The sequence below is a fragment of the Brachycentrus maculatus genome, unplaced genomic scaffold, assembly GCF_059751285.1.
Source record: "Brachycentrus maculatus isolate JH-2025_06_01 unplaced genomic scaffold, ASM5975128v1 h1tg000295l, whole genome shotgun sequence".
Taxonomy (NCBI): Eukaryota; Metazoa; Arthropoda; class Insecta; order Trichoptera; family Brachycentridae; genus Brachycentrus; species Brachycentrus maculatus.
This window is the reverse complement of record NW_028281046.1, coordinates 119,226-140,612: the sequence shown is the minus strand read 5'-3', so window position 1 is coordinate 140,612 and position 21,387 is coordinate 119,226. Positions and strand designations below refer to the sequence as shown.

General features: G+C 34.6%; 3 protein-coding genes across 4 annotated transcripts; all 3 read right to left on the bottom strand.

The window, feature by feature from the left end:
• Window positions 1–4,497: 4,497 nt before the first annotated feature.
• Window positions 4,498–7,166, bottom strand: LOC148304966 (uncharacterized). Its single transcript, XM_088267445.1, has 2 exons — window positions 6,390–7,166; window positions 4,498–5,868 (listed from the first exon to the last, which is right to left on the bottom strand). Exons 1-2 carry the CDS (start codon window positions 7,039–7,041, stop codon window positions 4,598–4,600), a joined length of 1,923 nt encoding a protein of 640 aa, XP_088123571.1. The 5' UTR covers window positions 7,042–7,166; the 3' UTR covers window positions 4,498–4,597.
• Window positions 7,167–8,152: 986 nt separating this feature from the next.
• On the bottom strand, window positions 8,153–11,015 carry LOC148304965 (uncharacterized). Its single transcript, XM_088267449.1, has 2 exons — window positions 10,909–11,015; window positions 8,153–9,767 (listed from the first exon to the last, which is right to left on the bottom strand). The coding sequence occupies exon 2, from the start codon at window positions 9,750–9,752 to the stop codon at window positions 9,444–9,446; it is 309 nt and encodes a 102-aa protein (XP_088123575.1). The 5' UTR covers window positions 9,753–9,767; window positions 10,909–11,015; the 3' UTR covers window positions 8,153–9,443.
• A 4,054-nt stretch (window positions 11,016–15,069) lies between these two features.
• On the bottom strand, window positions 15,070–21,125 carry LOC148304964 (uncharacterized). 2 transcript variants are annotated; one of them, XM_088267448.1, is made up of 2 exons: window positions 20,976–21,017; window positions 15,070–16,415 (listed from the first exon to the last, which is right to left on the bottom strand). In XM_088267448.1, the coding sequence occupies exon 2, from the start codon at window positions 16,391–16,393 to the stop codon at window positions 16,073–16,075; it is 321 nt and encodes a 106-aa protein (XP_088123574.1). In that variant the 5' UTR covers window positions 16,394–16,415; window positions 20,976–21,017; the 3' UTR covers window positions 15,070–16,072. The 2 variants fall into 2 exon arrangements, with proteins under 2 accessions (XP_088123574.1, XP_088123572.1); XM_088267446.1 differs by having other exon boundaries at window positions 15,071–16,415; window positions 21,008–21,125.
• Between the last annotated feature and the right edge of the window lie 262 nt (window positions 21,126–21,387).

Genomic DNA, 21,387 nt, shown 5'->3' with positions numbered 1-21,387 from the left:
ACCACAGGCTGGTTTGAGTGATCACTTTACACATTTGTAACATTAATTTACTTAAATTTTTAAAATAAATTAATTGGTCAAATTATACGCTAAAATGATAAAATGAAAAGGATATTTTCTGACATTTCCTGTGTATGTGATTATAATCCAGGATTGACAAGTGTTTCTGCTCACTAAAAAGCTTCCTTCATCTCACCACAGAGGTCTCTAGTGATTCATGGACTATTTGAGTTTTGAATTTGAACAATATATATATAGAAGTTCCAAGAATTTGAGTAGTGTGGTTGTCAATCATGGGTGAAATTGGTGAATGTTACACGTGTGTAAAGTGATCACTTAAACTAATCATTATCAGATCATTTCGTATGCCCCTGGCATAAGCCCAAACTTCCATATTCTTCTTCATCTTTGTTGAGATGTTTAAAAAATACCTTTTTAAGAATCATTCATTCAAAACCTTATCCGCACCCCAATGGTGCATAGGGCGCTGCATCATATAAACGCAGTGTTATCTTGATCATTAACACATGAAGGAAAGGTGATCAGCCCTCCGCTTCCAGTACCAGTCCAAGGTAATATTGAATAAATATAAGAGTGAAAAAATCCCTTATATTTATTTCACCCCCCCTGGAAATTGAACCCGGGACCTCCATTACGGTAGCCGAGCGTGCTGACCATTATACTATGGAGGCGGACATAAATAAGAATCACTCTCACATAACACAAGAAAGCACCTCCCAGCAAAGCACATATAACAATTAGCACACTTTGTGGTAACGTACATAGAACACATCAAATCTTAGGATTTGGATCACATAAAAGGTCTTTCATTTATGTAATAAAGTAGTACAACAGGAAGCCGGCTTCCACTGTGCCTTATACTAGTTTCCTTGTTCTAAGTAAAACCTTCTTTTTCGTCTTTGTTGACTGTCGGGGTCAGCTCTCCTCGTCCTCAGGTTGTAGGTCCTTCTATCATATACAACGTCACCTAGGCCATGCCTTGGTATCATGTTATCTTTCTGCAGCATCCATGAAGTTTTTGGTCTTACTTTAGGTGTCTTTGGAGGAAGATCCACGGCGATTGCCTGGTTCACAATATGGTCAGGTTCTCTGCGCCCTTTGTGCCCATACCACCTCCAATTGCCTTTCCTCTACCTTACTATTGATGCCTGTTACAGCCAGGCTTCCACGAATGCGTGAACTCTTTATTTTGTCTCTAAGGGAACTCTTTATTTTGTCTCCAGCCGACCATTTAAGCATTCGCATTGTCCAAATTCAAACCACCCCACACTTAAAATTGTTGTCAGGCATCTATTTTCATATTTATTGTAACTGCAGACAGTTGGTAGAATTCCATTTTTAATTTTTGGGTAATATATCCAAAATTAAACAAGGTTATCGAATTGAATTCTAATTTTATTTACTTTTCTCTCTCACTCCTTTCAAGAACGTCATAAATCAAAAATCGTCAATTTTCAGTTGTGCATGTTTATGGAATGACTAGAAAATGTACTCTATATCCCAGCAAAAGAGGCATATTTTTAACTAAATATTTACCCGCTACAGGGCAGAAAGTGTTGTTTTTGCATTTTGAAGAAAATGAATTGTTCAATTATTTTTTTAAAAAAACTAAATATTTTTCAAATAGAGAAAAAAACCTTCAGGTTTTACTTAAAAAGATCTGTTGCACAGTGAAAAGTTCAATAAGTTGCTTGATATTTATTTTTAATACATTGTATTATATTTTTAAACTTTAAAAATGTTCTCCTGAAAAATCAAGTTTTTTGATTTATGACGTTCTTGAAAGGAGTGAGCGATATGTATATGATAATATGTAACGCATTTCGTCTTATGATTGTTTTGACTTATAATTTGTGTTTGATCATGTCTTATGTTGTATTTGGCTGCTCTGAGCCCTTGTGAAGTGCTATGTCTCCTATATATATATATATATATATATATATATATATAAGAGAAAAGAACCCATGCAGCTATACATACCTACCAGCGGCGGTCGGTGACTTTTTGTAGAAGGGATGCTGGACATGATTTCATGTTTATACTCGTACTTACTACTTAATAGAAATCAAATATGCACATCCAGACGCTATCCCACCTACAAGATACAACTTAACTAACTAACTAACTAACCATCACGCCGCTTCCCCGCAGGGGTAGGCAGAGAGAATCGAACGCCACACCACTCTGTCTTTGCAAACATTCTTTGCCTCTTCTACATTCATGCATCTCCTCATACATACCCGACGATTATTACGACTCCTGACCCGGCCGCTTTCAAGTATTTGACATACCTGATTGTGCCAAGTTTTCCTCGGTCGTCCTCTGCTTCTTTTTCCAACTACATACAACTACAACTACAAGATACAACTTGCTACGTCTAAAATTATCTCCATAAATCCAACTCAATAATTACAGAAACACTGAGACTGGGCGATATATGCACAATGTTTTAAAATGATAACATTTGTATGATTTTGTACAGCGCCTTTTTTGTAAAAATAAAAAACAAATTATGGCCGCTGTAGAAATATCAAAATATTTAGATTGCAGTATTCTTATTTACGGATAGAAATACAAATCTTTTTACTTTTAAAGTAATGTGCTGTGGATACTCCGCATTTTAAATGCGGAGTATCCACATCATGTATGGACAGACCGCGCCTGATTTAAAAAAAAATTATTTACATAAGTTGTATACATTTATTTAAAAGAACAATTATAAACATATCGCTCACTCCTTTCAAGAACGTCATAAATAAAAAAACTTGATATTTCAGTAGAACGTTTTTAATGTTTAAAAATATAACACAATGTATTAAAAATAAATATCAAGCCACTTACTGAACTTTATACTGTGCAACAGATCTTTTTAGGTTAAACGTGAAGGTTTTTTCTCCATTTGAAAATTTTTAAATTTGTTTAAAAAAAAATTAAACAATACCTTTTCTTCAAAATGCAAAAACAACATTTTCTGCCCTGTAGCGGGTAAATATCAAGTTAAAAATATGCCTCTTTTGCTGGGATATAGAATATTTTCTGGGCATTCCGAAAACGTGCACCACTGAAAATTGACAATTTTTTATTTATGACGTTCTTGAAAGGTGTGAGCAATATTTAAAATATTTTTTTGCAGAGACCCACCAAGCTACCGTGTGTGTCTTGTCGGTGGAGTTCTATTTACATAAGTTTTTTATTGTTTTTATCCATTTTAACCTAATATACACACAAAGAATAGAAAAAAATTAAAAATATAATCTATTTTACAATTTTCGTAGAATTAAGTCTTCTTGATCATTTACCCATTCCTTTATCTTGCCTTTGTTCAAATATTTTATTTTGACCTCTAACCTCCGTCGGCAACAAAATAAAAACAATATATTGCAGTGTTGGGACTCCCAAATTTATTGTTAATTCTTGGGACTATCAAACCTCCGTCGTGGATTAATCGTGTATCATGGTTGTGTACTAGAAGATTTCGATATTTTTGTTTGTTGTTCAAATACCTACCTAGATAAATACCTACCTTCCCTTCATCAGTGATGGAGCGGACTCTGCCTGGGTCTAATGCAGTGCCATACAGGTAGGGGTCAAAGCAGGAAAGGAGTTGCATATCTGGGACAATTTGATTGTGTATAAATGTTCACTGTTTCTCGTTCCGGTCCACGTCCAAGGCGCTGCGGCCTGTGTAGATCTATTGTGACGTAAATGTATACTAACACCTTAATTATAAAATCCTTAGGATTACCTATTATGTCAACAATTTACCAAATAAAAATATTATTTTAAATTTGTTTATTTTTTCAAAATCGTGTTAAATCTTGTTACAAAAAGTATGTTCCATTATTGATGAGAGTAGGCTGAACGCAGTCGAAATGCGATCTCTCAGACGAATGTGCAGCAAAACCATTCATGATAATATTATCATGAATGGTTTTGCTTATTCATTATTCATTATTCATATATATGCACCAAGGGTGATGAATGCACCGTCTCTAATGACTTGAACACCTGAAACATCAGTATCTATTCTTGCAACCCTAACTATCCGTCATATCATTCTTCCTCAACGTCCTCTACCTCTCGCCCCTCAACTCCTTACCTGATCCTTCTTCCTTGTTTTTATCTATTTACAGTTCTTTCAATCAAGACGCATGAATGTGAAAGACGGGAAGATTGTTTGCAAAGACAGATTGGTGTGGCGTTCTATTCTCTCTGCCTAACCCCTTTATGGTTAGTTAGTTATGTTTCATTAGTTATTTAGCAATTAACTTTGTGGAATAACACAAAGTTAAATGATTTAAATATAAAAATAAAGCACTTGTATAAGAACAATTTTATTTTAAACATATCGAGTCATACAGGAGAAAGTGACCAAGTTAATTTTTTACAAAAACGCGATCATTGACTATTTGATATCTTACTAGCTTAATATTGCCCTGAACAAAAACCCAAAGGATTTTAAACTTGGAAGTTTGGAATTTTTTTATTTAATTTCTTGGAATTTTTTATAAATGACCTTGTTGAAAGGAGTGAGCGACACGTCAAACACCTCCAGCCGCTCCTTATTGCGGTTAATTTACCGTCGGGAGTCATGATGACGAGTTAACGCGTGATTGTTTAAATATATTTTTTTAGTACACGCAAAGTTACACTGCAGGCAAGAGTATGGCTTCTTCGCCGTATGCGTCAACTTGTGTCTTTTCAAGTTATTTCTGTTGGAGCCCTTGTAGTTACACTCCGAACAAACGAACGGTTTATCCCCTGAATGGGTGACCACGTGTTCTTCCAATTTCGCTTTCACCGAACACGTATATTTACACTCTGAACACGTAAATACTTCTTTAGAATGAATAGGGATATGATTTTTCAGATACCTTTTACTCACGCACGTGTAATCACATTGCGAACAAGAAAATGGTTTCTCCCGGGCATGAGTGATCATGTGTGTCTTCAAATAATCTTTCGTTGCAGCCGAATACTTACATTCCGAACAGGAGAATGGTCTCATGTCGGAGTGAATTACAACGTGCCTTCTCAACTCCCCTTTCCTTCGACACATAAAATCACAATCCGCACAGGAGAAGGATTTCTCAGTCATATGCTTTAACGTATGCGATTTTAAATGCCATTTATCTAAGGTGGTATAATTACACTGTGAACACGATAATGACTCTCCTCCAGAATGAGTCAACATGTGTAAATCAAGATGACCTTTTTGTAGGCAGGAATAATCGCACTCTGAGCAAGAGAACGTTTTCTTAGCGCAATGAGTGTACATGTGATTTTTCAAATACCTTTTCTCCCGACAAGTATAGTCGCACTCCGTACAAGAAAATGTATTTTGAACAGACTTTTTATTAATGTGATTTATTAAGTGGTTTTTTAAAGAGTCTTTTCTGGAGCATGTGTAATCACACTCTGAACACGAAAATGGCTGCTCACCGGTATGAGTGAACATGTGTCTTTTCAAAGACACTCTGAGTGAACATTTATAATCGCACTCTGAACACGAAAACGGTTTCTCTCTAGTATGAGTCAACATGTGTAATTTTAAGTTGCGTCTGCGCGAACAGGTATGGTCACACTCCGAACAAGAGAATGGTTTCTCTCCAGTATGAGTTGAAAAATGTAATTTCAAATCGCGTTTGCGTGAGCATCTGTAGTTACACTCTGAACATGAGAACGGTTTCTCGCCGGTGTGGGTCAATATATGCGGAGCCAGATGCCCTCTACGCGAGCACGTATATGTACACATCGGACATGATAATTTACTAACCGCAGGACGGTCAGAAGATGTATTTTTAGTGTTCTTTGAATATTTACGTTTAATTTTGCTTTTTTCCACATCTGAAAATAAACGGAATTCATTTAAAATTTAGACATGTCCATAAAAAACAATAAATGTGGAGGTCCTCACCAGAAAGTTACATTTACATATTGCACAACAAATGTTTCGAATGCAAACTGTTCTGTTTACTGTATTCTATCCTAATCTTAATTAAATCGCACCAAAACGTACCAATTTTACAAGCTAGAATTCCTGATTACTTTAAATCATTCAAAATGGAAATGTAAAGTTTGAAAAGGTGAGGACCTTCACAAATGTTGTTAATACTTGTGGTATACTTCTAATAGGCATTTTTGTTTTTATTAACACATTGGTTAGGCAAGGGATCCTGATGCCTTGTAAAAGAGGCAAGCTTCGTAAAACTCTCGAGAGGCATGCGAAGTAAATGGTAACTAATCGGGTTGCTGCATCCTACGCTGTATTTATTCCTTCCTCACCGAATCAAGTTGACACCGAGTTAATGTGCTGCAGTGCCCTATGCATCACTTGGGGGTCGATGAAAAAAAATACTGTTACTTACTTGAGGCAACTTCAGCTTTACTTGTGGATTCTAAAGATTTTTGTTTAATATCAAAGTATGAAATATCCAACACTTTTTCAGTATACTGTTGTTCACAACTAGTTCCTGGTTTCGATGTATCTTCGCCCATATTTTCCCCAGTATGAAAAATATCAACTTCTTTATCAGTTTCTGATTCTGCTTTGAAAGTAGAAACTTTTGGGAAGGGATCTTCTGTCACATGGGATTGACCCAAATCTTGATTGAACACTGGTTCATTTTTGACCGTCGGTAAACTGGTACAAAATACACCATCTTTTGTAAGAAGATTGTCTTCATATGCTGTTTTTAGTTCTGGCTTGATGGTGGGAGGAGCCGGGCAAACAATCATAGAATCTGACATGTCATCGAAACGGGCGCTTACATGAGACGAAGGTGTATCGAAACAAAGCTCTTTTTTCTCAATAAAAACATCATATTCTTCTTGGTTTGTTTCGGGTTTAATTTCGACAATGGGAACCTCTGGATAAATAATATTGCGATAAGATATATCGGTACAAGCCGCTGATTCTCCCTGGTGTATGTCGGAACATGACGCATCTTCCGAAATGGAGAAATGACCCGTTTCCACATCTTTTGGCTCAGTTTTGATACTCACTGAAGGAATCTCCATATGTTCTTTGATCTATTAATTTACGAACATGCCTTTATTTTTCTTCAATTTTATGTTAAAAAAATGACTTTTTAAACGTGTAATTTGAAGTGAGAGACCTTTATATTCACCGGTCGAGCAGATTAAATAAGACCGCTCCTGAGGGAACGCGAGTCTAGTAGAAGCGCGGACGATTCATATTTGACTGTTATATACGCTGAAGATAATTGTGTACGGGCGCGGGTCAATACTCATGAGATTATAATAGTACGACTTGCTTGATATTTACTACTGTAGCAATATTCTGCCACAGCAATCCTGGACGAACGGACACTCTTTCACAAGGTTTTTATTGAAATTGTAAATATTACGTTATTAGCGCTGAACACTGAACGCACGTCAGTTTCAAAATAAGCATAGACAAAGACTTACATTAGTTAGCAAATTATTGCATAGAAAAAAATATAATACGATATATAGGCAATATGATTCACAGAATCCTTCAGTTAATGGTACCTATTTCAGCCTCCAAGATGTTACGATATTTGTGCATTGACGGAGCTCATATTACCACACTCGCTCAACGCATCCGCAATCACATAAGCCAATACCCAATGCGGTGGTGTGAGCAGTGCCCAAATAAATTCTGTGCATCAGCCTGCAACATGTACAGTTTAGTGTGCCAAAAGGCAAGGGGGGAGGGTTGGAAGGTCTCCTTCCAGATGAGATAAGGGGAGAGGGTTGAAAGATCTCCTTCCGGATGAGGCAAGAGGGGAGCATTGAAAGGTCTCCTTCCAGATGAGATAAGGAGAGAGGGTTGGAAGATCTCCTTCCAGATGAGGCAAGAGGGGAGGGTTGGAATATCTCCTTCCAGATGAGGCAAGGGAGGAGGGTTGGAAGATCTCCTTCCAGATGAGGCAAAAGGGGAGGGTTGGAAGATCTCCTTTCAGATGAGGCAAGAGGGGAGGGTTGGAATATCTCCTTCCAGATGAGGCAAGAGGGGAGGGTTGGAAGATCTCCTTCCAGATGAGGCAAGAGGGGAGGGTTGGAAGATCTCCTTCCAGATGAGGCAAGGAGGGTGGGAATATAATAAATTTTATTTATGCTTAAATTAAATGAAAAGACTATGAAATAATTTTTTTCTTCATTTATTTATATATATAAATCACAAAGACAATACAAATTACAAACAAATATAAAGTAATTCATGTGGAGATATGTATGGATTACTAATTACTTTTGCTGTTGGAAAATAAAGGTCCGCCCATTCCAGGGCGCAACATATGTGGGGGTCTTCACCAAAACGTTACATTTCCGTTATAATTGATTTTAAGTAATCAGAAATTCTAGCTTGTAAAATTGTTATATTTTGGTGCGATGTAATGATTTCATATTGGTTTAACACAGGATTGGTCACGTTTTGTCGCAACTTTTATAAAGATCCAGTAAACAGAACAGATTTGCATTTAAAGGATTTTTTTGTGTGATATTATGTATCTTCAATGTATCTTTTTGGTGAGGGCCTCCACATATCGTTCACTCCTTTCAAGAACGTCATAGATCAAAAATCGACAATTTTCAGCTGCGCATGTTTCCGGAATGCCCAGAAAATATACTATATCCCAGCAAAAGAGGCATATTTTTAACTTAATATTTACTCGCTACAGGGCAGAAAGTGTTGTTTTTCCATTTTGAAGAAAAGGTATTGTTTAATTATTTTTTTAAATAAACTAAATATTTTTCAAATGGAGAAAAAACCTTCAGGTTTTACCTTAAAAGATCTGTTGCACAGTAAAAAGTTCAATAAGTGGCTTGATATTTATTTTTAATACATTGTATAATATTTTTAAACTTTAAAAACGTTCTCCTGAAAAATCAAGTTTTTTGATTTATGACGTTCTTGAAAGGAGTGAGCGATATATTTACAGGACGTATTCATATGTCCTACCCGTACCCAATAATGTTTTTGTATGACATATCGCTCACTCCTTTTAATGACGTCATTTATCAAAAATTGTCAATTTTCAGTTGTGCATGATTTCGGAATGCCCATAAAATGTAATATAAAGTATATATATAGAAAATATAATATCCCAGCAAGAGCGGCATATTTTAAACTTAATATTTACCCCCTACAGGGCAATGTTTGCATTTTGAAGAAAAGGTATTGTTGAATTATTTTTTAAATTTACTAAATATTTTTCAAATGGAGATAAAACATTCAGGTTTTACCTAAAAAGATCTGTTACACAGTAAAAAGTTCAAAAAGTGGCTTGATATTTATTTTTAATACATTGTATTATATTTTTAAACTTTAAAAACGTTCTCCTGAAAAATCAAGTTTTTTATTTATGACGTTGTTGAATGGAGTGAGCGATATTTATATGTCCTGCCCAGCTTAATCTAAGTGTTGAGATGACAATTCATTTTGCGGCCAGCTTTCCATTCTCCTGAATCTTTTTATTGTATCCAAACGATGCCATCGGTTTCTTGTTCGTGGAAGCCTTTTCCACCTCTAACTCTTTGGAAGCCCTGGTTTGGGAATCCTTCGCGTCTGTGATTTTCTGCTGGAAGAGTTGACTGAACTCCCTCGTCCTCTCCAGAGACTCGAGTGAGCTCTTCGGGAGTCCGTCTTTATACATATTCTGGTGCGGATTCGACCCAAATGTCTGCGTCCATCGTTCGAACTCTCCGTTATTTTCTTCTTTCACCGCGACTTTTAAATTAAACATTGTTAATTATTTGATCTGCAATAAAAGTGAAAACTGGGGATATTTATTCGTTTATTTACTCGGCACATTCAAACACATTTTATTTTATATAGCTACTGTATATCTGCAGGTACTAAGTAAGTAATAATGAGTTTTCCTACAACACAGCCGGACCTCTATAATCTGAACCTTCCCTAATCTGAACACATTCTTCTTCATGTTGAGATGTCGAAAATGTAATAAAAAAAAAATAAAAAAAGCTGAGATATTCCAGAATTGTCAACAATAATTCGTGGGTATACTTTCAAAATACAGAATTGTCAACAATAATTCGTGGGTATACTTTCAAAATACAGAATTGTCAACAATAATTCGTGGGTATACTTTCAAAATACAGAATTGTCAACAATAATTCGTGGGTATACTTTCAAAATACGTTAACTCTAAAATCCTTGTTATTTAAAGCTTTTAGCCCGAATAAAATACCTGCTTTTATACTTAAAGTTGAATTTACTTGTAAAACCACATATACCATTTATGATATTTCAAACGATTCAATGAGTGTATTTTGCCAATTTATAGAACGTTGAAAACTTTATAGTACTCCGAGTCAAAATTGCGTATTTTCGAGTTAACGTTTTTTCCAGTATACTTACGATTTAAAAGATACTCAAAATGATACCAAAAATTCTTGATTTGAAAGCTGTTGAAACTACATAATTTGAATATTCATATATTTTTTAAAACGATGTATGATAGATGTCAAAATAGTGAAATAAAGAAGGAATGCAAGGCTGAGATAAGCATTATCGATAAAATTAAGAAAGGTGTGTTGGGATGGTTTGGACATGTGAAACGAATGAGTGAAGAAAGAACGGTAAAACGAATTTTTAAGGCGAAAATATTTGGAAAAAGGAGCAGAGGAAGACCGAGTAAAACTTGGCACAATCAGGTATGCCAAATACTTGAAAGCGTCAGGTTAGGAGTGGAAACAATTGGCAGGTATATTTGAGGAGAAGCATGAATGAGGAAGAGGTGAATAATGTTTGCAAAGACAGAGTGGTGTGGCGTTTCACGTCCTCTGCCTACCCATGCGGGGAAACAGAGGAAATGATGGCTAGTTAGTTAGTTATATTTTGTTTGAGTCAAAATATTATCTTTTGCAAATAAAACTTACCATTAATTGATGAAATTATGAAATGGCTGACGGTCCGGTGCAACAAGCTCTGGTTGAAGGAAGTGAGGAAGTTCTGAACTATATACTCCCCGTGGACAATTATTGATTAGCATAGGTTAATGACAAACACAATTGGTCCCAAACGCAGGGAAATCATGGTAACTCCGATTGAGTAACGTTGAACATTTCAATTCACTTTCAATTTATTTATTTTCAATTAACTAAAAAATTTAAATTGTATACATTAAATAAATACAAAAATCAACAATATGCAAGAACTATTGCTAAAGGTGTAGAAGAATCCCGCTTCGGAAAACTCCTTCAGACACGTGGAACAGATCCATATCCAATGAGATATTGTTCAACATAGCGGTAGCTCTTCCTACAGGCATAACCATCGGCAGGTTGGTCCTGTGCATAGGAATGTGAAACAATCTATGCCGACGCTGTCTGAGGTAACTATCGGGAACATACAGACCAATGTTCACGATAATTACATATACATATACATCATAAAGACATATATCTCATCATAAAGATATTTATTATTTTTTGACATCTCATCAAAGATGAAGAAGAATATGGAAGTCTGGGCATTTACGGGGCTGACGACCGTCATAGGCTGGTTTAAGTGATCACTTTACACACGTGTAACATTCACCAATTCTACCCATTATTGACAACCACACTACTCAAATACTCAAGTTCTATATATATATATATATATATATATATATATATATATATATATATATATATATGAACCAATTTAGAAACCTTGTTCTTGAATCACTAGAGACATCTATTGGTGAGATGTAAAGAAGCTTTTTTACTAAGCAGAAACTCTTATATTAGTATGTGAGATCCGAATCCTGGATTATATTCACACACATGAGAAACGCCAGAAAATACCATTTTCATTTTTATTATTTAAGCTTATAATTTGACCAGACAATTTATTTACAACATTTTGAGTGTGTCCAAATACTTGTTCACAAAATCTGGATTATCTCCAATTACAGGAATTATTTTAATTCATATTATTATTATTTTTTTTTTTTCAATAGATGTCTCTAGTGAAGTTCTAGTAATTCAAGAACAAGGTTTCTAAATTGGTTCATATATATATATAGAACTTCCAAGAATTTGAGTAGTGTGATTGTCAATAATGGGTAGAATTGGTGAATGTTACACGTGTGTAAAGTGATCACTTAAACCAGCCTATGACGGTCGTCAGCCCCGTAAATGCCCAGACTTCCATATTCTTCTTGATCTTTGATGAGATGTCAAAAAATAATATGAAAATAACTCCTGTAATTGGAGATAATCCAGATTTTGTGAACAAGTATTTGGACACACTCAAAACGTTGTAAAGACATGTATTAATTGGTAGTCTGATTAAGTTGCTAACATTGTTATTAAAACAGTGGAACCTCTCATAACGTGCTCTAACCTCTCGTAACGAGTATCTAGCAAACGAGCAAAAAAAAAAGTGAAAATAAAATTTGCTCCCTTAGCAAGCATTCATTTTGCATACTGTAGAACGGAGCTACTTGAACATTGATGTGTTACTTGAGCCCAGTACAAAAAATTATTTAAATCTGTATTTGGTCTACAATAATGAACGTATGGTGACAATAAGTGTCACCTGTCAGAGAAACAATGAATCATCTCAATACGTTCATTATTGTAGACCAAATACAGATCTAAATATATTTTTTGTACTGGGTTCAAGTAATACATCAAAGTTCAAGTATACATAGCTCCATTCTATGGTAATGAGTTACAGAGAAAAGGCAAGTCCCTTTTTCACGACATTCTCTTGCGAACCGGGACATCCACGGCTTCTGCTTCCAAGAGGACTTCTGCTTGGAAAAACCTTTGGTTGTCGAATGTGATTTTGAAATAGTACCCGAGGGACTCCTCAGGTACTATTTCAGACTTACAGTCAACGAGATTGTGTCATTGGCCAATATCATGGGCCTTGAGGTGGATAACAATGATTTTAAAGAGTTTGTGAAAGTGCACAGCCAAGCCTTAAAATTAATTTAAAAGAGTCTATTTTAAAATGCATACTTCATTTTGAATCTAGATTTATTTATTTTAGGTAAAAATCGCTTTTTATTAAAATCTATGTTGCGTGTTTCCATGCATTCCGCATCATTTTTAAACACCGTATGTGAAGCCAAGTCTAAATTTCAGAGTTGTGTCCTTAGGACATTGATGGATGAAGAGGAGTTAGGAGCTGTTTCTTTTTTTTTTACACCGTAACACAATTGAAAATGACGCGGAAATCATGGAAACACGTGTTACAATAGATTTGAGGAAATACTGGTATTAACCAAGTAAAACTTGAATTAAAAATGGATAGATAATAGTAATAATAAACTTGGATGATTTATATCCCGCCATTTTTATAAAAAACTACCTCAAGGGCGCTTATACAGTTATGGATTATGATGTAAAAATGATTCTTCTTCTTCTTCTCCGTTTTATTCCTCATTGCTGAGGGTTGTGACCCTTGCAGAAGCAATGACTCTTCTCCAGTTATCCCTTGACTGCGCTGCACGTAGCGCTCCAACCACCGAGGTGCCTGCTTCTGCCTTAACTCGATCGGTCCATCATGCGGGGGATCTTCCTCTCCCTGTCTTTCCCTCCAGGCTACCGATCACAACTAGTCGGAACGCGCAACGTGTCCAAAGAACTGGAGAATCCGTCAGGTACAGATATTGGCCGGAGTCATTAAAATGATAATCAGAGATAAAAACATATTAAAAAAACATCTGTCTGAAAGGGAGAAAGTGGAACCGCCGTATTATTGCACCATCTTCTTGGTCTTCTTGGGTATGAACAAGATGTTGAGCAGGACGCCTCCCTATGCAATGGAAGTGCCTGCGAGATATTACCACAAACTGTCTGTTGAATCAATAACGAAATTAAAGTATTTAATTGGATAAATTTTCCAATTCAATTGGTATAGTTCCAATTATCATTTGGGAATCAAAGTCCAACAATAATTTAATGTACATATATGAATATTAACTGCTTCTAAACAATGGCGAATGTAATTAATGAAATAAAACGTAAACACATATTGTAAGTTTAGTGAGCCAATCAGCTAATGCGCCTTACTATGTTTTAACACTTTCCGGTCCCCTAGAATTAAAAAAAAATTAATCTAGGTAGACAGTTACATTGAAATTGGAAAATAATCATTTGTCCTCTGCTCCACATACTTTTATAATAGATACGAGTGACAAAAATGTAAACTTGGAATTTAAATAAATAATACTTATGATGAAAAAAATGTGGAATAACATCCGACATGGGACCTAAGAGGAAAAAATCCATGTCTAATGAGATTCCACATTGAACCAGTAAGGGTTAAAAAAAGGAGTAGCTAAAAAATAATTTGGAAAGTATATCATAAATAATATATACATTCTCCGTCTCCGTAGTGTAATGGTACGCACGCTCGGCTACCATTCTGTAGGTCCCGGGTTCAGTTTATTAACAACATTTTGAGTGTGTCCAAATACTTGTTCACAAATCTGGATTATCTCCAATTAATCCAGATTCGTGAACAAGTATTTGGAAACACTCAAAATGTTGTTAGTAAATTAACTGGTCAAATTATAAAAGATAAAGATAAAAACCCATATCTGCACCCCAATGGTGCATAGGGCACTGCATCATATAAACGCAGTGTTATCTTCATCATTAATTAACACATGAAGGAAAGCTGATCAGCCATCCGCTTCAGGTTACCAGTCCAGGGTAATGTTGAATAAATATTACAGTGAAAAAATCACTTATATTTATTTTACCTCCCTTGGGAATCGAACCCGGGACCTCCAGAACGGTAGCCGAGCGTGCTGACCATTACACTACGGAGGCAGACAATTATAAGCTAACATAATAAAATGAAAATGATAATTTCTGGCGTTTCTCATGTATGCGATTATAATCCAGGATTTGGACCTCACATACTAATATAAGAGTTTCTGCTTTATAAAAATGCTTCTTCATCTCACCAAAAGATGTCTCTCGTGAAAATTCTAGTGGTGTTTCGAAATTGGATCATATTTATAGAAGTTCAGAGAATTTGAGTAGTGTGGTTTGTCAATCATGGGTATAATTGGTGATTGTTACACGTGTGTAAAGTGATCACTTAAAGCAGCCTATGACGGTCGTAAGCCCCGTAAATACTCAGACTTCAGTATTCTTCTTCATCTGTGTTGAGATGTCAAAAAAATAATAGATTAGTTTATAGTAAGCTGATGACTTGCATAATTAAAAACAATTTTTAAGGAAGGAAGAAGATTCATATTTTTATTACTAAACTTTAACAAAATACATATGTTTGTATGGACAAATTTATACACTATAATCCAAAATTAGCTTATTTAATACCAAATTTTTCCATTTCCTGAATTTATGAAACTATAACAAAATACATATCGCTCACTCCTTTCAACAATGTCATAAATCAAAAAACTTGATTTTTCAGGAAATCATTTTTAAAGCTTAAAAATATAAAACAATGTATTAAAAATACATATCTAGCCACTTATTGAACTTTTTACTGTGCAACAGATCTTTTTAAGTAAAACCTGAAGGTTTTTTCTCCATTTGAAAAATATTTAGTGTATTTAAAAAAATAATTAAACAATACCTTTTCTTCAAAATGCAAAAACAAGACTTTCTGCCCTATAGCGGGTAAATATTAAGTTAAAAATATGCCGCTTTTGCTGGGATATAGTACATTCTCTGGGCATTCCGAAAACATGCGCAACTAAAAATGGACAATTTTTGATTTATGAGGTTCTTGAAAGGAGTGAGCGATATGTTTGTATGGACAATGGTTATACACTTGTTTTATCGTAGATTTGTTTGCTTTTTGCCCAAAATTGGCATTGTTTAATGTCTGTTTTTCCATTTCCTGAATTTATGAAGCTATAACAAAATACATATGTTTGTATAGACAAAGTTATACACTTGTATAATTGAAAATTTCTTTGTTTTGTGTCCAAAATTAGCATTGTTTAATGCCTTTTTTCCATATCCTGAATTTTTAAAACTATAACAAAATAAAATACATATGTTTGCATGGACAAAGTTATACACTTGTTTTACTGTAGATTTGTTTGTTTTCTGTCCAAAATTAGCCCTGTTTCATGCCAAATTTTTCCGTTTCCTGTATTTTTTTATTGTATCCGAATGACGCCATTGGTTTCTTGTTTGTTGGTAGTTTTTCCACATCTCTGGTGAGGCCTTTCAGCTTCTGCTGAGAACCGTCGGTCGATTCAGTGTTCCGCTGTTGATACGAGTGACTGAACTCCCTTATCTTCTCCAGTTCCTTTACCGATGCCTCCGGCAGCCCGTCCTTGTACATATTCTGGTGCGGGTTGTCCCAAACTGTTTCGCACCACCTCCCAATTTCCTCACAATTTTCCACAGCATCTATGGCCTTGGCTTTGAACATTCTTGTCTTTTGGCTGTATTACCTGCAAAAAATACAGCATTACTAAATTTTGTTATTAATTATTATTTTGGCAATCAAATCTTGGTCACAACTGTCATCAAGAAAAAGCGATTCAGTTGGCTTGGCCATGTACCCCGCATGCCTCCCGAGAGCCGCCATCAAGCTCGCCTCCTCTACAAGGCATCAGGTCCCCGACCACTGCTGACAATTTGTCGGCAGTTCTCGTCAGAACTTCGGGACGCGGATCTGACTTGGGAGGACGCAAGGGAGCTGGCAGCCGACAGAAAAGCCTGGAGACAGTTTGTGGACTCCATATGCTCCACCTAGGGAGCGGATATGGTTTAATAATAATGATTAATATTTTTTTTTCTTAAAAAAAGAAAATTGTTTGTGTTTTTATTATTTAAACAAATATATCAATTTCATACTATTTCTGTGAGCCTAAGGCGCATTATTAGAAATAGGTATCAAATTGTGGTAGAGTGGGTTCGAACCGAGAAACTCTGACTTTAGAGTTCGCGACACTTACCATGGGACCACAACCCGACACATATATATAGATAATTTATAATTTATAATTTTTTTGTACAATAACGTAGAAATCCTATAAATTATTAATACGAAAAGTGCTTAATTGCAATATTTTGAAATAATAGAAATTCATAGAAATAGAAATAATAATAATCCCATAATTAACACACTGGAAAGGTATTTCTACCCCTTGGGTGGACTGATGCTTAAAAACAAGAAGGGTATTTTTACCTTCTGCGCCGGCCTCACTTCAAAGTCAGAAAACAAGGAATTATTTCATGTTTTTAAATGAGTATTATGCACCAATCTTTTTGTGAAGGTCTAAACAATATGTACACTATCAAACCTACATTATCTGTACATTATCAAACCCCGTTGCCAGCAGACCGCAGGCATAAAAAACACCCGTCCTAAATGTGTTAATAATATGACAATCATTAAAGCATCCTCCTATTATGTTTTGAATATTGAAAGCATTAACTTTGTGGATCATAGTGATATATTATTTTGAGAAATAAAAAGACTTTGTTTTTTTATTCACTCACATTTTTATACCGTTTTTTTATTCACTAACATTTTTAACCAACTAGTTTCGGCAATAACCTGTTGCCTCTTCAGGGTTTAATTTATGACTGAAATAAATTATAAACCCTGAAGAAGAAAACAGGTTATTTTTTGACATCTCATCAAAGATGAAGAAGAATGACGGCTGACGACCGTCATAGACTGGTTTAAGTGATCACTAGAACTTCACTAGAGACATCAATGTATAGAGATGTAAAGAAGCTTTTTACTAAGCAGAAACTCTGACGCTATGACGGTCGACAGCCCCGTAAATGCCCAGACTTCCATATTCTTCTTCATCTTTGATGAGATGTCAAAAAATAATATGAAAATAACTCCTGTAATTGGAGATAATCCAGATTTTGTGAACAAGTATTTGGACACACTTGTAGACAACAGGTTGTTGCCGAAACTAGTTGGTTAATAAAAATGTGTGTGGATCAAAAAACAATGTCTTTTATTTCTCAAAATAATACATCCCCCTATTGCCTATGTTCCCACTGATGCAAAATAATGATTGAATAAAAATTAGAGACAGCTCCTACCCTCCTATCATCCTTCAACGACCCAAGGACACATATCAACACAACTTAGCTTCAAATACGGTGTTAGAAAATGATGCAGAATGCATGGAAACAGGTGTCGCAATAGGTTTTAACCGTTTTTTTCTTTTAACCGAGATTTTTCTTTTATGTATGCTATATTTTTGGCAATAATGGTTTATTTTATTTTAGGTATGTACAAAATTTAAAATATTTTTCATAAACACTGACCGATTTTAATATTTCTTTCTGATGTTGGTGGAAAAAATATAAAACTAATTCAATAAAACAACATTCTGTAATAAACATACTCATATATTAAAAAATAACTGCCATTTGAGAAAAAAAACATGTATTTTTCATTGAGAAAAATATGTCAAGGTCGTGTGAAATTGGCTCACCGTCGAAATTTTCACTAACAATGCGCATCATCCAGTTGGTAATATTTTTTAAACTTCTTCGTCACTATCACTACTTTGAGTACGATAATAAAACCCTTATCCGCACCCCAATGGTGCATAGGGCACTGTTTCATATAAACGCAGTGTTATCTCGATCGTTTACACATGAAGGAAAGGTGATCAGCCCTCCGCTTCACGTACCAGTCCAGGGTAATATTGAATGAATATTACAGTGAAAAAATCATTTATATTTATTTTACCCCCCCGGGAATCGAACCTGGGACCTCCAGAACGGTAGCCGAGCGTGCTGACCATTACACTATGTAGGCGGACACTTTGAGTATAACAATTGTTTTCATTATCACTGCTCGACGAATCCGACATTGTAAGGGTTAAAATAATAAGTTTTTATAAAACATAAATTTTTGTATACAACATTTTGAGTGTGTCCAAATACTTGTTCACAAAATCTGGATTATCTCCAATTACAGGAGTTATTTTCATATTATTTTCATATCTCACATACTAATATAAGAGTTTCTGCTTAGTAAAAAAGCTTCTTTACATCTCACCAATAGATGTCTCTAGTGAAGTTCTAGTGATTCAAGAACAAAGTTTCTAAATTGGTTCATATATATAGAACTTCCAAGAATTTGAGTAGTGTGGTTGTCAATAATGGGTAGAATTGGTGAATGTTACACGTGTGTAAAGTGATCACTTAAACCAGCCTATGACGGTCGTAAGCCCCGTATTTACGGGCATTTGCCCAAACTTCCATATTCTTCTTCATCTTTGATGAGATGTCAAAAAATAATGTAAATTTTTGTGTTTCACTAGAAAAATTTTTTTTTTGCGCGCTTTTAACTAAGTATACCAAAGTCGATATATCGATTCTCAGCACTCTAACGGTTAAGACATAGTGGTATTAACCATTACGGAGGCACAACACATTTTCTCTCCCAGTATATAACAATAATATGGCACACTTTAACTCCATTTCTAGGATGCTAAGGTTGTATTTAGATCTCTCAGAAGAATGTGCGACAAAACGATGTATGATAGATGTACGAATAGCGAAATAAGGAAGGATGCATTTTGAAGAAATTGTATTGTTTAATTATTTTTTTAAAATATGGTAAATATATTTCAAATGGAGAAAAAACCTTCAGGTTTAACCTAAAAAGATCTGTTGCACAGTAAAAAGTTCAATAAGTGGCTTGATATTTATTTTTAATCCATTGTGTTATATTTTTAAACTTTAAAAACGTTCTTTAAAAACACTTTTTAAGCTTTAAAAACGTTCGTTCATGAAAGTAGACTGAATGCAGTCAAAATGCGATCTCTCAGAAGAATGTGCAACAAAACAATGTATGATAGATGTACGAATAGCGAAATAAGGAAGGAATGCAAAGCTGAGATAAGCATTATCGATAAAATTAAGAAAGGTGTGTTGAGATGGTTTGGACATGTAGAACGAATGAGTGAGGAAAGAACGGTAAAACAAATTTAGAAGGCGAATGTCAGCGGGAAAAGAAGACCGAGAAAAACATGGCACGATCAGGTATGCCAAATACTTGAAAGTGGTCAGGTTAGGAGTCGTAACAATCGGCGGGTATGTATGAGGAGATGCATGAACGTGGAACAGGCGAAGGATGTTTGCAAGGACAGAGTGGTGTGGCGCTCTTATCTCTCTGCCTACCCCTGCGGAGAAGCGGCGTGATGGTTGGTTAGTTAGTTATATATATATATATATATATATATATATATACAGAATAGAAATATATGTGTTTAACCCGCACCTTTATTGTGTCTGTAAGTTTGTTGTGTTCTCATTTGATGAAAAACATTCAAACAATTTGTATTGCACTCCATGTCTTTCATTTGTTGCAATATATTTTTCATTTTATTTTTTGAAATCTCATCAAAGATGAAGAAGAACATGGAAGTCTGGGCATTTACGGGGCTGACGACCGTCATAGGCTGGTTTAAGTGATCACTTTACATTTATTTTTATTTATTTATTTATTTATTTTCATAATACATAGATACATTCAATATACATATCCATTTCATATATACATTTATTATACGTATTACGGCTCTTTAGGCATGGCCTGTGTTGAGCCGAATACTAACATGGTAATACAAAATTTATATTTTAATTTTTTTTTAAATTTTTAATATTTTTTTTTTAATGATTAGATTATAAACATAACATACAGGAGATACAAAAATAATTTATAGTTTAAGGTTTTTCAATGTGATAATACGTGTCAAACGTGTGTAAAGTGATCACTAAAACCAGCCTATGACGGTCATCAGCCCCGTAAATGCCCAGACTTCCATATTCTTCTTCATCTTTAAAAAAAATAATATAAAAATAACACCTGTAATTGGAGATAATCCAGATTTTGTGAACAAGTATTTGGACACACTCAAAATGTTGTTAATGTTTTTCATTGTTAGTGAACCATAAATAAATAAATAAATAAAATAAACAAAATAAAATTTAGATTAAATAAAATAAAAATATATAATAATTACCATAAAATTAGACAGAGTTATTGCAGACTTACCTTTAGATGACTAGCAATACTGTTTATCCGGCCTGATTGTTAGATTTTGCGATGGCCGCCGCCTTTTATGTTTTTAAATAGGAAAAGAGAAACAATTAGTGATGAATAATCAATCAGAAGTAATCAAATATGAGTCCATAAATTAACTTGGAAAAATTCACAGAGGAAAATCCAAATAACTCTTCAATTCAATTTCAATTTTAAATCTTCCGAGGGGACTGTGGGTGACTTTAAACGGGACTTTCATATATATATATATATATATATATATATATATATATATATATATATATATATATATATATATATATATATATATATATATATATAACGTGGTAATATTTTCCTTTTGAAAATTAAGTGTAAATAATATGTAAAGT

Bases quoted from the DNA above. Each gene is read 5' to 3' on its own strand.
- LOC148304964 (XM_088267446.1), bottom strand. From the start codon at position 16,393: ATGTTCAAAGCCAAGGCCATAGATGCTGTGGAAAATTGTGAGGAAATT.
- LOC148304965 (XM_088267449.1), bottom strand. From the start codon at position 9,752: ATGTTTAATTTAAAAGTCGCGGTGAAAGAAGAAAATAACGGAGAGTTC.
- LOC148304966 (XM_088267445.1), bottom strand. From the start codon at position 7,041: ATGGAGATTCCTTCAGTGAGTATCAAAACTGAGCCAAAAGATGTGGAA. The intron at 5,869-6,389 runs GTAAGTAACAGT...GTTTATTTTCAG, and splicing joins TAAAGCTGAAGTTGCCTCAA to ATGTGGAAAAAAGCAAAATT.